The following is a 15,809-nucleotide window of genomic DNA, read 5'->3' on the forward strand; positions in this document are numbered from 1 at the left end:
ACATGATGTTCCAACAGGATGTGAACTTTGCCTAACATAGTGGCAGTGGCGTGGGAACTTGTGGGAGGGAGGTCAGATACTCGGACTTATGTTGTGGAAATAGCAGGGTCCTCAATAGGAGAGAAATGTAGGAAGCAGTAACGTGTCCAGTCAAGCAAATACGTTGATGTGCTAAAAAAGCGTCAGAAAAAGCTCAGCAGCTATGAGGTACTGGCAGTGGTTTCCAGAGCACCAGCGGCATGGTCGGTTCTCTTCAACTGTCATACATGTTTGAATCTGTATAGTTTTGCATAGTAACATAGTTGCATTGCCACATGTCAGTACACCTTAGTTTGTTTCTCAGTTTCATTCTATCCTTGCAAGAAAAGTTGACGTTGGACATTGCTTCCTTGTCAATGCATTACTGGGAAGGGTTTAGCGGCCTGTGAACATTTGGCCCCTCACGCATAAGGAAGAAAAAACAATTTAATTTGACTAAGATTTATTGAAAAGTGGAATAAAAATCCTGTTCTTTATTCTGATTTACCAGTGGGACATGTCTCAGCCTCCTTACAATGTTTTGTTCTTTCATGTGTAGGAAACCTCTTTGTTAGAATCTACAGCTCAATGCGATCACTTCCATCCTCTTTCTGGGACTGGAGTTTCTGAGGAAGGACCTCAGTCCAGAACCTGAACTTCTCCTCCTTCAGCTTTGAAGACGATTTCTGCTGTAGATTAATCTCCAGATAGTGTTCATCTGCTCCGTACTGCGGCCATGGTGTCAGACCTGGACTGTTGGGGTCCCTGCAACCAATAATGTAGCATTATTATTATTATTATTATTATTATTATTATTATTATTAATAACCCTTTCACTTCTCAGCCAATTTTCATTTCCTCCTTGCCTTATAAAAGTCATAACACTTTATTTTTCCATATACAGAGCTGTATGTATGGCTTGATTTTTGCCAGACCAATTGTAAATTCTAATAGCACTTTTCATTATAGCATAAAATAAGAAACAAAACAAAATTTGTAAGATTAAAAAAACTAAACAATTTTGCTAATTTTGAGGGCTTTCCTTTTTATGCCATATAAGGCTTGGTTCAGACAGAATTTTTGCAGTCCATTTAACATATCCGCTTTTAGATGGTTACTTTTAATGTACACAAAAATGTGGTCAACCACGTTTTTGTGTATGCTAAAAAAAAAAGCAAAAACGCTGTATTTGTTTTGTTCTTTTTTTTTTTTTTTTATAAACGGAAGTCAATGGAAAAATGCATCCAAACGGATTACACACAATAGTACCTGTATTTGCATTCATTTTTTTCATCCTGTTTTTTTCTTAAAATGTATATGTTAAACGTACTGCATCACAGCCTAAGTCCACAGCCTAAGTCCAAAGTTTAAATAGCTTTTGTTTTATTTTACTACTTTTATTTTTTTACTTTTTACTTAAAAAAAATAATCCATTAAATGCAACTGTGTGCATCTGTTTTGATCTGTTTTTCCATTGACTTCCATTATAAAAAGAAAGGGGATCAAAACGGATCCGTTTTTTTTAGCTTACACAAAAAAGTGTTTGACCTCATTTTTGTGTCCGTTAAAAAAAAGAGATCAATTTTGATCCTTTTTTTTATAATGGAAGACAATGGAAAAAAATGGATCAAAACCGATGCACACAATTGCATCCATCTTTTTCATCAGTTTTTCATCTGTTTTTTGCAAAAGGATACCAGGATAGCTAATGTATGGTCATTCTAGATCTGTGTTGCGGTCTTACCCAGTTCCAGCAAAGTTTGCCCAGTATCTCATAACTGTCCTGGCCAGGACTTTCTCTTCATGGGTTGCATTTCCTTAGAAAGAAAACAATATCACTATTAGTGACTGACATTCAATATCTCCTGTCCTGATAGTTTGTATTGACGCATCAATGTAGATAAAATGTATCAGTGTGAAGTCCTGGCTGTTTGGATGGCAGCATAGGATGCAGCTTCTATGTATTCCAATATGTGGCATAAGTTACGGAAAATTTTTAGGCTAAGATTTCATTTAATGGCAAATAACACCTGTTATTTCAAAACAACAGTCAAATGGCAAGAGCAGCGTAAAATGAGAATTTTTGTGCACATGGGACTGTGACCTTTGTATTGAATTGTCATGCCTGGTAGCTAGGGACCAGGGCCAGCTCCAGGTGTTTGCGGGCCCACAGGCGAACGATCCATGCACTATGCACCCATCATCCACACACTATGCACAATCACTTGGGACATCACTAACATACACAAATACACATTATTGACACTGACAGACACTGAGAGACTGACTGACCCTCTTCCTCTCTGTCTGGCTGCTCTCCACACTGTAAGGGTGAGGACCTTTGGGTCATGTGATCAGGTCCTTCACTCTGCTCTCTCTGTGCACGTCCTGCTCCATCTCCTATGTTTTCTGATGTTCAGCCCCTCACCCTGCACTACAGTGAGTGGGCTGAACATTAGAAAACCGGACCCTCTTCCTCTCTGGGCCCCTAGAGGTGCTGTGGCCCCCGGCACTTGCCCTGGTTAGCCCTGGGCTGACGTTTGCCCTGCTAGGGACACACTGCTTAGTAACCACACTCACCAGCAAATAATACACCATTCCTCAGGAAGGGTCCTCCAAATACATAGTTGAGCTCATCTGCGTGATCAGCCTTAACAAAGTCTGGTCTCACGGGAGCCATCCTGCTTGGTGGATGCTGGTACTCATAAAGGAAAATAGGGAGCCCCATATCTAAAAAACGATAAGATAGTAAGACAAATGTGGAATATATTCTGTGGATTTTCTATAATGGAAAATCTGCAAACATTTCTGAACAAAAAGTATGTAATGGATTTGAGTATGGTACACAAGGCAAAAAAAAGACAGGTTTTGAGTGTGGTACACAAGGCAAAAAAAAAAGACAATGTACAGTTGCCGATTTTACTATGGAACTGTAAAAGAAGGGTCCGTGGAGTCTCAGTTACGAGTCTCAAAACACGGGAATAGCCAGATATCCCTCCAGGGGAGGGAAGCCTATTGCCAAGGGGGTACCTCCCAGTGGGGAGATCACCAAACCACCCTGATACGTAGCCCCTTAAGTCCCACTCGGTTGCGAGTATTGGAACATAAATAGGGAAATACCAGGGTGGTCCCTTATACGTCAAAGTCTAACTCTGTGGCGAGTATTGCGACATGACAAGGGTTTACCAAGGCAGGCATCCATCCACAGACGATCGTTTCGGGGTAGTTGCCCCTCGTCAGTGTGGAGTAGGATTCTGGCTAACAGGGGCCAGAATCCTACTCCACACTGACGAGGGGCAACTACCCCGAAACGATCGTCTGTGGATGGATGCCTGCCTTGGTAAACCCTTGTCATGTCGCAATACTCGCCACAGAGTTAGACTTTGACGTATAAGGGACCACCCTGGTATTTCCCTATTTATGTTCCAATACTCGCAACCGAGTGGGACTTAAGGGGCTACGTATCAGGGTGGTTTGGTGATCTCCCCACTGGGAGGTACCCCCTTGGCAATAGGCTTCCCTCCCCTGGAGGGATATCTGGCTATTCCCGTGTTTTGAGACTCGTAACTGAGACTCCACGGACCCTTCTTTTGCATATTATGGAACTGTAAGGTTTCCGTAGAAAAACCTGCACTAAAGTTATTGCAGACAGTGTCTTCCCAACATAAATTGACATGCTGCAAATTTACAGCCGACACAGTGGATAATTACCTGGCATATATAACTCTTCATCATTTCGCTGTTCTTGCACTGTACACTATTAGTATTTAATATAACATACTAACATTATATTTATAAGTTGTGAAAACTATAACTCTTTGCATGTCCTAACAATCAACATCTCTTGCCTGAAAAGTCATCTGAACTACAAGGTGAATGGGGTGTACCTCGATGGGATTTTGCCATCTTTAGAATTGGTATGACGAACATTACATCACCACACAAATCCAGGAACCGGTTGCGAATCTCTATTGGATCAGTGGTGTCACCAAGATAGTTGTCAACAGCAAAAGGAATGACTTCAGGGCTCAGACCCTATAAAATGTACATTAAGCAAAATAAAAAGAGTGTTTTCATAGAAAACTAATTGTGTAATAGGACAGAGTATAAGGCTAGGTTCACACTGCGTTTTTGCAATCCGTTTTTTTCATCCGTTTTTGCAAAGAACGGATAAAAAACGGAGGAAAAAAATGGATGCATTTGTGTGCATCTATTTTGATCCGTTTTTCCATTGACTTCCATTGTAAAAAAAAAAAAAGGATCAAAACGGATCCGTTTTTTTTGACGGACACAAAAACGTAGCTGACACTACTTTTGTGTCCTTTAAAAAAACATCCGTTTTTTTTTTACAGTGGAAGTCAATGGAAAAACAGATCAAAACGGATGCGAACAAATGCATCAGTTTTTTTCATCCGTTTTTTCCCAAAAAAAAACGGATGAAAAAAACGGCTTACAAAAACGCAGTGTGAATCTAGCCAAAGTGAGACGGGATCATCTGCTCTCACCAGTGAAGGCAGTTTCTGGAGATTCAATACTACAGACTCCCTCGTCATACCTTCTGTTATACCTGTTATGTTAAATAGCTAAAAAACAAGGAAAGTAATAAAATTAATAATGTATTATTACAAAGGAATATCTTTTAAAACATCGTTTTACTGAAATGATAAACTTTCTCAAATGACAAATGATTGCTTCTGCCTTCTTAGTGTCCTTTGATAAACAATGTAAAAGGGCCAGTGATCAGCCGATGGACAAGTAATCTGTCACTGGCCGATCGCCTCCCATGTAAACGGAAATGTGCGATCAACTATGATAAGGTTAGGATAGGATGCACTAACAATACAGTGATTGATGGCCGCATGATTCAATGAGCCACATAAAGGCTCAGCATAGTATTTGATTTGTTGGACCAGGAGTTTTTGCTCCAGATCTGATTTTCCCAATGTAAGTGCAGGAAGGGCTCAGTGTGGGCCTGCTCAAAGGAAAAAAAATTATCTCCTTAAGGTCCATGTCCATACAATATCTTTTTGTGCCCATTTGACATCCGCCTTTTAGGACGTCCTTCATTTTGAGACCACATAATGGCCGTTATTTTATGATGACAGCTGTTATTTGTACAGTCACGGCTGGAATTACAAAGTAAGGGCTGTTATTTGGCCTCAAAAATAACAGCTGTCCTAAAAAATGGCAAAAAAATTGATGTGTGAACATGCCCCATCTAGGAAACCTTCGATTTACATGATACCACCAGTAGTGTGTGTACGTATTTGTGTGTGGGGATGTTATTAGAAGTACTTTATACCTACCGCTGGAGCAAACCAGCCAAACTCATGATTATTCATTCCAATGAGAAATGGGACCTTGTTGCTTTCTTTGTTAGCCAACATTTTCTCTGGTGGTTTAGGTAGAAGAAATCCATCCACAGAGGCAGGAAGAAGCAGCATGCCCTGCAGACACAGCATAGTGACAGAATATTGACCTAAACATACATATTGTGTAGCAGATAACCACACATGTACTACACTGTATATGTAAGCAGTGGTAAGCAGGGATGAAGGAATAACCTATATACACAAGTATTGGAAAAAGGTTTGATTCTTTCAAGGTGGATAAGGATGCCTTGTGTGAAATCACTTTTGAATGGGTGGGTTCACACATACTGGAATCGCAGTAGATTTCACACTGCGAATTTGCAGCAAAATCTGCTTCCTAGTAATGTCAGTTTGTTTGGGTTTACATACTTGCAGTGGATTCTTTATTCCAGGAGCCACAAAAGCAAACTAGAGCGTAGACCATTATTGTATTCACTGGGCCATGGTGGGTTAAGGGGACAGGGTTTACATACTGACAGCGGAATTAAAAATCTGACAGTACTGGGAATCGCAGCAGATTTTGTGGGAACTCACCCTAAGGCAGTCTTAGCACATACAATACTTTGGTTTTTTTTTAGACCCAACCCCCCTTCAAAGATCTGTCAGATAAATCTCTCTACGTAAACACACACTAACTCAATGATGACGTACCATACATGTATGGCATGGCAGCCTAAGCTGCACACTTTTCTATTAGACATAGATAGTAAGTACCAGATGCTATTTGCAGCCCACATTCACTGTTAATGACTGAAATCAGTGATTATGCTGCCACGATCAATAATGATCATAGCATTTAAGTGCTTCAGTTACAGGAGCGGCACCCAGGCTCGGTCTGGAATACAGGGGAACAGGGGAATTCCCCGGTGGGCCCTACCCCTTGGTGGGCCCCTTGCAGGAGGTGGGCCTCCCTGTCTGACTCTTTCTACCAGAGAATAAAAACAATTTCTATGCTATAGAAGCACAGACAAATATATGTAAGGTACCATGTGTCTTCTTGACCTAACAGCATCTAACAATGTCAGCAGTTTGAAACGCGAATTACAGCTGACAGAAGTCTCGTAACAAATGATAGTCAGGCAGTGGAGTGTGGGAAGATAATAAACTATACTCACCGCTCCCTGTGCCCCTGGACCGCGCTCTCTGCCACAGCTGCTGGAAGTTTTCCAGTCATTTTCGAACAGATTCTGTTCAATAACTGCAGCGGTGTCCATCCCCAGTCAGTGATTGTCTGAGCGGGCACATTAAGGAAGAGCTTTGGGGGCACAGGGTTGGGTAAATATACTTTCTTTATTATGTTCCTGGACCCCCCTGCCTACCTGAGATTTGTTAGTTTCATTGGACTGTGGCGAGTTATACTGTTCGCATAGACTGAAGAGTTACTAGTAGTGAGCCAGCATCGCTGGTCACATACACAGCTCTGTGCAAGGTCACTATAGTAATGTGAAAGGTTTGGTGCTTATTATATCTGGTGTAAGGTATGGTGGGCCCCAAGAATCAAATTCCCAGGTGGGCCCAAGGTGGTGCTCCCCCTGAAATCCATAGGATAGGGGATGTCAAGCTAAGGAAAAAATCTTTCAAATCAACTGGTGTCACAAAGTTATATAGATTTTTAATTTATTTCTACTAAAACCCCTCAAGCCTTCCAGTACTTATCAGCTGCTGTATGTCCTGCAGGAAGTGGTGTATTCTTTCCAGTCTGACACATTGCTCTCTGCTTCCACCTTTGTCCATGCCAGGAACTTACTTTGGACAGTTACTTACTTTAGCAGCAGATTAATGTGTCAGACTGGAAAGAATAACCACTTCCTGCTGAACATACAGCAGCTAATAAGTACTGGAAGACTGGAGATTTTTTTGATAGAAGTAAAGTACAAATTTCTGGCACCAGTTTATTTGAAATATTTTTTTTTTTGCTGGAGTACATCTTTAATACTGTGGACTATTTTACTTTTAGGTTACAAACACACTTGGCGGGTCTGCAGCGAGTCTCCATGCTGCGTTTTTGCAGCGAGACTCGCTGCAGATCCCGGCCCTATGCTTTTAATGGCAGACAAACACGCAGCTGGGATGTACATCCCTGCTGCGAGTTTGTTTGCAGCCCACCCCATTAACCCCCCGGCCGCGGGAGCTGATACTTCACCTGATCCCGGCTCCGGCGGTTCCCGATGTCTTCAGCAAGCCGGAGCAGGGACCAGGTGAAGTATATGCTCCAGCCAGCCGGCCGCCCGATCGCCCCCCCGCAGCACCGATCGCACGCCCCCCCCCCCCCCGCAGCACCGATCGCCCACCTGCAGCCCCCATCGGGGGGGGGCAATCGGGCGGCTGGGGCTGCAGGGGGACGTGCGAGCGATCGGGCGGCCGGGGCTGCGGGCGGCTGGCTGGAGCATATACTTCACCTGGTCCCCGCTCCGGCTTGCTGAAGACATCGGGAACCGCCGAAGCCGGGATCAGGTGAAGTATCAGCTCCGGCGGCCGGGGGGTTAATGGGGTGGGCTGCAGACAAACTCGCAGCAGGGATGTACATCCCTGCTGCGTGTTTGTCTGCCATTAAAAGTATAGGGCCGGGATCTGCAGCGAGTCTCGCTGCAAAAACGCAGCATGGAGACTCGCTGCAGACCCGCCAAGTGTGTTTGTAACCTTAAACAACTTGACAGCCCCTTTTGTACAGTCAGTGCAGTTTCTCCATTGATCAACTAATCGGGTGATCACCAATTTCCTATGACAGCCTGGGAAATGTAGTATTACTCTTCGGCTGCCCTTTCCACATACAACAAAATCAGATTGTCAGCTGTCTCATTCATGTTAACAAATCCGCCGTATATAACTGTATACCAGTGGTTTTCTAAACTGTGTATAGAAATGTCTGTGAACCACAAGTGTCCCTCCAAAAAGTTGGGAGGTATGGAGGAAGGGCTGACTGCAAAGCATTATGGGGAAGCTTGATGTCATGTGTTTTTAGTCTTCATCATCATCATAAGATTTTACAGCAATGAAGCACCTTTATCAACCTGCCAGAGACAAAACACAATCTGATTCGCCTATAGCAACCAATCACAGATCACCTTTCATATATTAACAAGCTCTTATAAAATTAAAGCTGAGCTTTGATTGGTTGCTATGGGCAGATTAGACTATCTAAATTGTGCATGGCAACCAATCACAGTTCAGCTTTTATTTTACCAGAATAATATGAGAAATGAAAGCTGAGATGTGATTGGTTGCTATGGGCCACATCAAACCATATTATTTAGTGTTCTTAGTGTGGCCTAACCATAGGCTGTTTGCTTGGTCACAAGTGTGTTCAGTGACCTCTGCAGTAAAGACCATCGCCAGTCATTAATGGGTTAATGCTTCAGATGTGTTTACCTGCAGTAACCATGGCAACCATGCACTGTGATGACAAGCACTTATGTCATAAAGAAGGTTCCATAAAGCACTGCACCGCGCCCTGATCAGTGCCATCTTGGATGCACCAGAGGACCTTGAGCTTTGGAGGTTCTAGCAGGGGACCTGGATCTGTGAAGGAGAAGAGATACAGCCGCCTAGCCATCAATAAGGTGACAGATATTGCAGCCTCATCTCTCTCACATCCAGTTTATTATACTTATAGTATGGTATTACCCTCTAAGCCCAGGGGAGGGGCAGCTCTCCAGCCATGGCTCCCTCGAGGTTTCCCCCACAGGGGTTTTTTCCTCACCTGAGTGCTGGAGGGTGACTCTTCGTGAGTCGGGGGTCTGCCATTTTCAGTGTCATGTAATTTTAAATAAAATTGGGACCCTTTGACACCTGATTACAATGTGTTGTGTTTTTATTTTGCGTTCTTTGGTTTAACTTGGGGGAGTTGGGGGTCCATCACATATTGCAGAGTCATAAAGCTGGACATCTGCCTAATACACAGATCTATCACCTGCACAATGAGCGCAAGTAGTATAGAGCGGTGGCTGGTGGAACTCCTGCTTGTATGTGCATATCCCTGGATTAAAGGAACACTCAAATCTTGAAGAAAAAACATGTATCACAAGGCTTATACCTACATCTACAAGGCTTGGCAAAAAGTTTTATCAAGTGACAGGGTCACACCAATCATAGCAACACGGACACCACCATAAATATACATCATATATACATAACCCAGTGACCCAGTGTGTGTGAGCAGGATCAGGGGCAAGGCAGAGTATTGTGCCCCCACACCCATACATGCAGGTGTGGGCTAGGTAGCTGCCCCCCCCCCTCCCCCTGCAAAGTCCACAGGATAGGGGATATCCAGCTGATTGGTTGGGGTCCCAGTGGTTATGAGAATGTGGGAAACATATCCCCCTCAAATAAACAGTGGGGACAGTGCTCCATTAATTCTCTTTAGGTCTTGTTATCCCTTATCCTGTGAATAACTAGGAGAGGGGTATGTTCTCATGTACTATATGGCTGGACTCAGACTAGGCATTTTTCTTAAATATGTCATATGGCATTTTTGGGGTTCAAAAACGCAGAGACCAGATGTTAGTCAGTGGGGAAAATTTTTCTGCTATGGTGATTTTTTTTGTGTTTTGCCACAAGCTTCTATAGGGGGGAATATTGTCATGTCTATATGGAAATTAGTGTTTTTCCCCCAGTTCATCAACATAAAACCTGGAATCACATCATAAAGAATCACATGATTTGTACTGAAAAAGCCCCACAGGGGATAAAATGAGAACTAAACGTTACACTAAAATGAGAACATGGCAGAAAAAGTGCCAGAAAAAACACCAAAAAGCAGGAAGATGTGCGACAGTCTTAATCTTGGTTCACATTTGTAGTGAATTCAGTAGAATTAAATTGGTACCTTTTTTTCTTTCAAATCAACTGGTGTATAAAGATTTGTATTTAACGTTTATTAAACTGCTGCTGTATGTCCTGCAGGAAGTGGTGTATTCTCTCCAGTCTGACTCAGTGTTCTCTGCTGCCACCTCTGTTCATGACACAAACTGTCCAGAGTAGAAGAGGTTTTCTATGGGGATTTGCTACTGCTCTGGAGAGTTCCTGTCATGGACAGAGGTGGCAGCAGAGACAGTGCACTGTGTCAGCCTGGAAAGAACACAGCACTTCCTGCAGGACATACAGCAGCTGATAAGTACTGGAAGACTTTTAAATAGAAGTAATTTACAAATATATATAACTTTCAGACACCAGTTGGTTTGAGAAGAAAAAAGTTTTTGGCAGAGTACCTCTTTAAATTAAATAAAAAAGTCAGTTAGCTTGACAGTGGAAACTTAGACTAGACATTGTAAAAATGCACCATATTAAAGTCTCGTTCACACCAAGTTTTTATTCTTTTTGCTCCATGACCTCCATACCTTCCCATATAGTTATGATGGAGGCCACTTTATACCATCTGTTCTACATAGACTCCCAGAATTCATACTGAAATACCTCACATTCTTGCTTTTTTTTAAATCACTGCCCTTTTACAAATAAATAAATAAACATATTTGGTATTGCTGCTTGCATATTCTTCCAAACTATTAAACGATCACATTCCTGATCATGCACAGTAAACAGCGTAAGTGCAGGTACAGGTAAGTATACTTTCATTATTATGTACTTGACTGCCTGAGATTTGTCAGTTTAAAGGGGAACTCCGGATAAGAAAAACTTGTTTTCTATTAAAAATACATTAAAAGTTAAATATATGTGTCTATGCAATGTATTACCGTATCTGTATGGTTCTGTCACACTGGTAGCTGATAGAAATCCAGAAAGTGAAAAAAAAATGGCCCCTGTGCAAATCCACATTGTCTCCTGCTCCTTCTGCTATCCCCCTTAGGAGACAAATCTTCCATGCCTCTGTCTCACATTGTGTGTGTCTGCTGAGATCAGGCTGATGATGCAGACAGAGGGCAGGGCGTGATGTCCCAGGAGGCTTGGCTGGATCCCCCAATCCCCTGAGTGATTCACCATCTCTGACTGGCCAGAAGTAGGTGCAGCACTGATTTCTCTAATTGTGCAGAAGTGTGCAGTGAAATTAGGGCTGTGTTCACACATGTTGGAGTGTCATTGCAGTACTGCAGCATATACACAAAAATGATGCAGTAACACATGTAAATGATGCTAAATGGCAGAGAGGCCCAGAGCCTTATTGTGGGGCTCATCTTCAAAGATAATAGATGCTTGATCATAATATGTGTGTGGTAATGAAAAGGAAAAAAAATTCAAAAAGTTCTTTACTTTATTCCAATATCGGGGTTACAGTAGAGAATACAGTGGTACCTCGGTTCTCGATCTTAATTGGTTCCAGAAGGCAGTTTGAGAACCAAGCAGTTTGAAAACCGAGCAGTGTCCTCCCATAGGAAATAATGTAAATGTGATTAATTGGTTTCAGCAGCCACCAATAATTACCTACAGTACTCATTTATTACACTGATAAGTGCTCAGTATAATCATTACTGTACAGTACAGAACAGCACTATACTGTACAGGACATTAAACATAAGAAATGTTTATCAGAACCAGCAATTATAGTACAGTAGTCACCAACTCCTCACCTATCCTTTACTGTATAGCGTCCCCCCCATCCAAGCACTGTAATGTATGGGAGATGGTGGTGCACTGCCTGTACTACTACTGCACTGTATATGCACTTCAGCAGTCTTATACAGCACTGTACTGTATGTGAAGCCTCACCACTGCTTAACTCGCCAGGTACAACCCACCATCCACGCTCGCAAAAACGTTCGAAAACCGAGCAAAGTTCGAATTCCAAACACTACTTCTGGGTAAATTTTTGTTCGAATACCAAGCAGTTCGAGTTCCAAAGCGTTCAAAAACCGAGGTATTACTGTACAGCCTGCTGTGTGGTGTTACAGGTAGAGAATACAGCGTGCTGTGTGGTGTTACAGGTAGAGAATACAGCGTGCTGTGTGGTGTTACAGGTAGAGAATACAGCAGTGGTGTGTGGTGTTACAGGTAGAGAGTACAGCGTGGTGTGTGGTGTTACAGGTAGAGAATACAGCGTGCTGTGTGGTGTTACAGGTAGAGAATACAGTGCGCTGTGTGGTGTTACAGGTAGAGAATACAGCATGCTGTGTGGTGTTACAGGTAGAGAATACAGCAGTGTGTGGTGCTACAGGTAGAGAGTAAAGTGTGCTGTGTGGTGTTACAGGTAGAGAATACAGTGTGCTGTGTGGTGTTACAGGTAGAGAATACAGTGTGCTGTGTGGTGTTACAGATAGAGAATACAGCGTGCTGTGTGGTGTTACAGGTAGAGAATACAGCGTATGTGTGGTACAGGTAGAGAATACAGTGTGCTGTGTGGTGTTACAGGTAGAGAATACAGTGTGCTGTGTGGTGTTACAGGTAGAGAATACAGTGTGCAGTGTGGTGTTACAGGTAGAGAATACAGTGTGCTGTGTGGTGTTACAGGTAGAGAAAACAGTGTGCTGTGTGGTGCTACAGGTAAAGAATACAGCGTGCTGTGTGGTGTTACAGGTAGAGAATACAGTGTGCTGTGTGGTGTTACAGGTAGAGAATACAGCGTGCTGTGTGGTGTTACAGGTAGAGAATACAGTGTGCAGTGTGGTGTTACAGGTAGAGAATACAGTGTGCTGTGTGGTGTTACAGGTAGAGAATACAGTGTGCTGTGTGGTGTTACAGGTAGAGAATACAGCGTGCTGTGTGAGACCACAATGAAATCATAAATTACTGCAAATAATTCAGTAACACAATGAAACTGCAATGTGTAAACACAGCCTAGATGTTCTGCAGCTGCTTTGGGCAGGGAAAGTGCAGGGTGGAGGACTGTTATGAACAGCTGAGGGAAAGCATTGCATTCTGGAACCTGTAGTACTGTGTACAACTGATAAACCAGGAAGTGCAGAAACACAAAACAGAACAAAACCCCCCAAAACAAATGGATTTTTGGTAGTTTAAAAAATGGAATAGATAGGTAAGTAAAACTTTATGCTTCTGCAGAAGTTTCATTTTTTTTAACCTCTACCTGGAGTTCTCTTTTAATGGGACTTTTCCTTTCAAGATACTTATGTGGCACCCTATACTGTTTGCATAGAGTGTCTGACAAGTTACCAGCAGTGAGCCAGCATTGCTGGTCACATACACAGCGCTGTGCAAAGGTTTGGTTATATCTGCTATATGTAGGGTGGGCCCCTAGAATTAAATTCCCTGGTGGGCCCAAGGTACCCCAGTCCGACACTGGCGGCACCTATCACTAACTGATCAGTACCCCCTGCAAAATGGTGGGCTCAGTGCTGCCCACTCAGTGGTCTGCACAGGGGCGTAGCTAGGGTTTCAGCCTAGGGGGGGGCGAGTGAGTCTGAGTGGGCCCCCAACCGGTTATGTTACACATAGGGAACCTCAGCAGGTGACAAGGATTTCTGAATAATAAAGGGAATATTCTTCTACATTACTTATACTGAATAAGGATAAAGAGCAGTGTGAGAGGCTTTCTACTTCTGAAATATAGAACCACAAAAAAGTAAAAGGGCTTAACATTAGAAAAATATAGCTGCCTTCTTCCACAGACAGCACCACTCTTGTCCTCAGTTTGTGTGTGGTATTCGACTAAAGTGAATAGAGCCAAGTTGTGATTTTCACACACTAACCTTTTTTTTTTTTAATTCTGGAGAACCCTTTTAACCAGATTGTCTTTGCCTAAAAATAATAGTGGTATTGGTAATAAGCTTGTAGACATTAAAAGGGGTGAGTTGGTTGTGATCATACATGTATGTACAATCCAAGATATGTGATGAGCTGCTAGATATCTATCTATCTATCTATCTATCTATCTATCTATCTATCTATCTATCTATCTCCTATCTATCTATCTATCTATCTATCTATCTATCTATCTATCTATCTCCTATCTATCTATCTATCTATCTATCTATCTATCTATCTATCTCTAATCTATCTATTTATCATCTAACTCTCCTATCTATCTATCTATCTATCTATCCATCTCTCTATCCATCCATCTCTCTATCCATCCATCTCTCTATCCATCTCCTATCCATCTCTCTATGCATCTATCTATCTATCTATCTATCTATCTATCTCTGTCAATCTAACTCTCTATCTATCTATCTATCTATCTATCTATCTATCTATCTATCTATCTATCTATCTATCTATCTATCTCTATCTCTCTCTCTCTCTCTCTCTCTCTCTCTCTCTCTATCTATCTCTCTCTCTCTCTCTCTCTATCTATCTATCTATCAAGTATGGGAAGATTGAGATTGTTTAAACAGAGGTAATTTACAAATCTATAAAAGTTCCGGAAACCAGTTAATTTAAAAAATAAAAATTGCACCTCTTTAACTTACTTTAGCATAAGGTGTATAGATACCTGCAATTGCAACTACATGCTGGTGCAGGTACAACAAGGGGGTCAAATGTGTTGGGGGCGCTTGTGAAAATGTGACAAGGGCTGAGCAGTAGTGTAACCCCCCTGTAGTGTAACCCCCTCTATGCAGCCTCTGTGTAGTATAGGCCTCTCTGTAATGTAACCTCCTCTATGCAGCCTCTGTGTAGTATAGGCCTCTCTGTAGTGTAGCCCCCTCTATGCAGCCTCTGTGTAGTATAGGCCTCTCTGTAGTGTAGCCCCCTCTATGCAGCCTCTGTGTAGTATAGGCCTCTCTGTAGTGTAGCCCCCTCTATGCAGCCTCAGTGTAGTATAGGCCTCTCTGTAGTGTAGCCCCCTCTATGCAGCCTCTGTGTAGTATAGGCCTCTCTGTAGTGTAGCCCCCTCTATGCAGCCTCTGTGTAGTATAGGCCTCTCTGTAGTGTAGCCCCCTCTATGCAGCCTCTGTGTAGTATATGCCTCTCTGTGGTATTGCCCCCCTCTCTGGAGTGCAGGCTTCTCTATTGTATTGCCCCCTGTGTGTAGTACACTCATCCCTCCTGTGTTTAGTACAGACCCATGTGCAGTCTCCATCATACTGAGTACAAATGCTGGGAAAGCTGGGTGACCTCCATCATACTGACTACAGGATACTGGGAAAGCTGGGTGATCTCCATTATACTGAATACAAGATTCTGGAAAGTTAGGTGACCTCCATCATACTAACTACAAGATACTGTAAAGCTGGGTGACCTCCATCCTACTGACTACAAGATACTGGGAAAGCTGTGTGACCTCCATGACACTGACGACAGGATACTGGGAAAGCTGGGTGACCTCCATTATGCTGACTACTATACAAGATACTGGGAAAACTGGGTGACCTCCATGACACTGACGACAGGATACTGGGAAAGTTGGGTGACCTCTATTATGCTGACTACAGGATACTAGGAAAGCTGGGTAACCTCCATTACACACTGACTACAGCAAGGATGTTACACTCAGGCCCTCCAGCTGTTGCAAGTCAGAGCTGTGTATATATATATATATATATATATATATATCCTGCTGGTCACTTGGTC

The 15,809-nt window shown here is 42.6% G+C and overlaps 1 protein-coding gene across 1 annotated transcript in view; it reads right to left on the reverse strand.

The window, feature by feature from the left end:
- Positions 1-464: 464 nt before the first annotated feature.
- LOC138788430 (fatty acyl-CoA hydrolase precursor, medium chain-like) overlaps positions 465-15,809 on the reverse strand; it is a 28,742-nt gene continuing 13,397 nt past the window's right edge. Inside the window, exons 8-13 of the mRNA XM_069966280.1 lie at positions 5,325-5,465; positions 4,524-4,601; positions 3,906-4,053; positions 2,599-2,748; positions 1,763-1,835; positions 465-783 (exon numbers count right to left, since the gene is read on the reverse strand). Coding sequence (XP_069822381.1) covers positions 597-783; positions 1,763-1,835; positions 2,599-2,748; positions 3,906-4,053; positions 4,524-4,601; positions 5,325-5,465 — 777 coding nt within the window. The 3' untranslated portion in view covers positions 465-596. The remainder of the gene's footprint in view (positions 784-1,762; positions 1,836-2,598; positions 2,749-3,905; positions 4,054-4,523; positions 4,602-5,324; positions 5,466-15,809) is intronic.

This window comes from Dendropsophus ebraccatus, chromosome 4, assembly GCF_027789765.1.
Source record: "Dendropsophus ebraccatus isolate aDenEbr1 chromosome 4, aDenEbr1.pat, whole genome shotgun sequence".
NCBI lineage: Eukaryota > Metazoa > Chordata > Amphibia > Anura > Hylidae > Dendropsophus > Dendropsophus ebraccatus.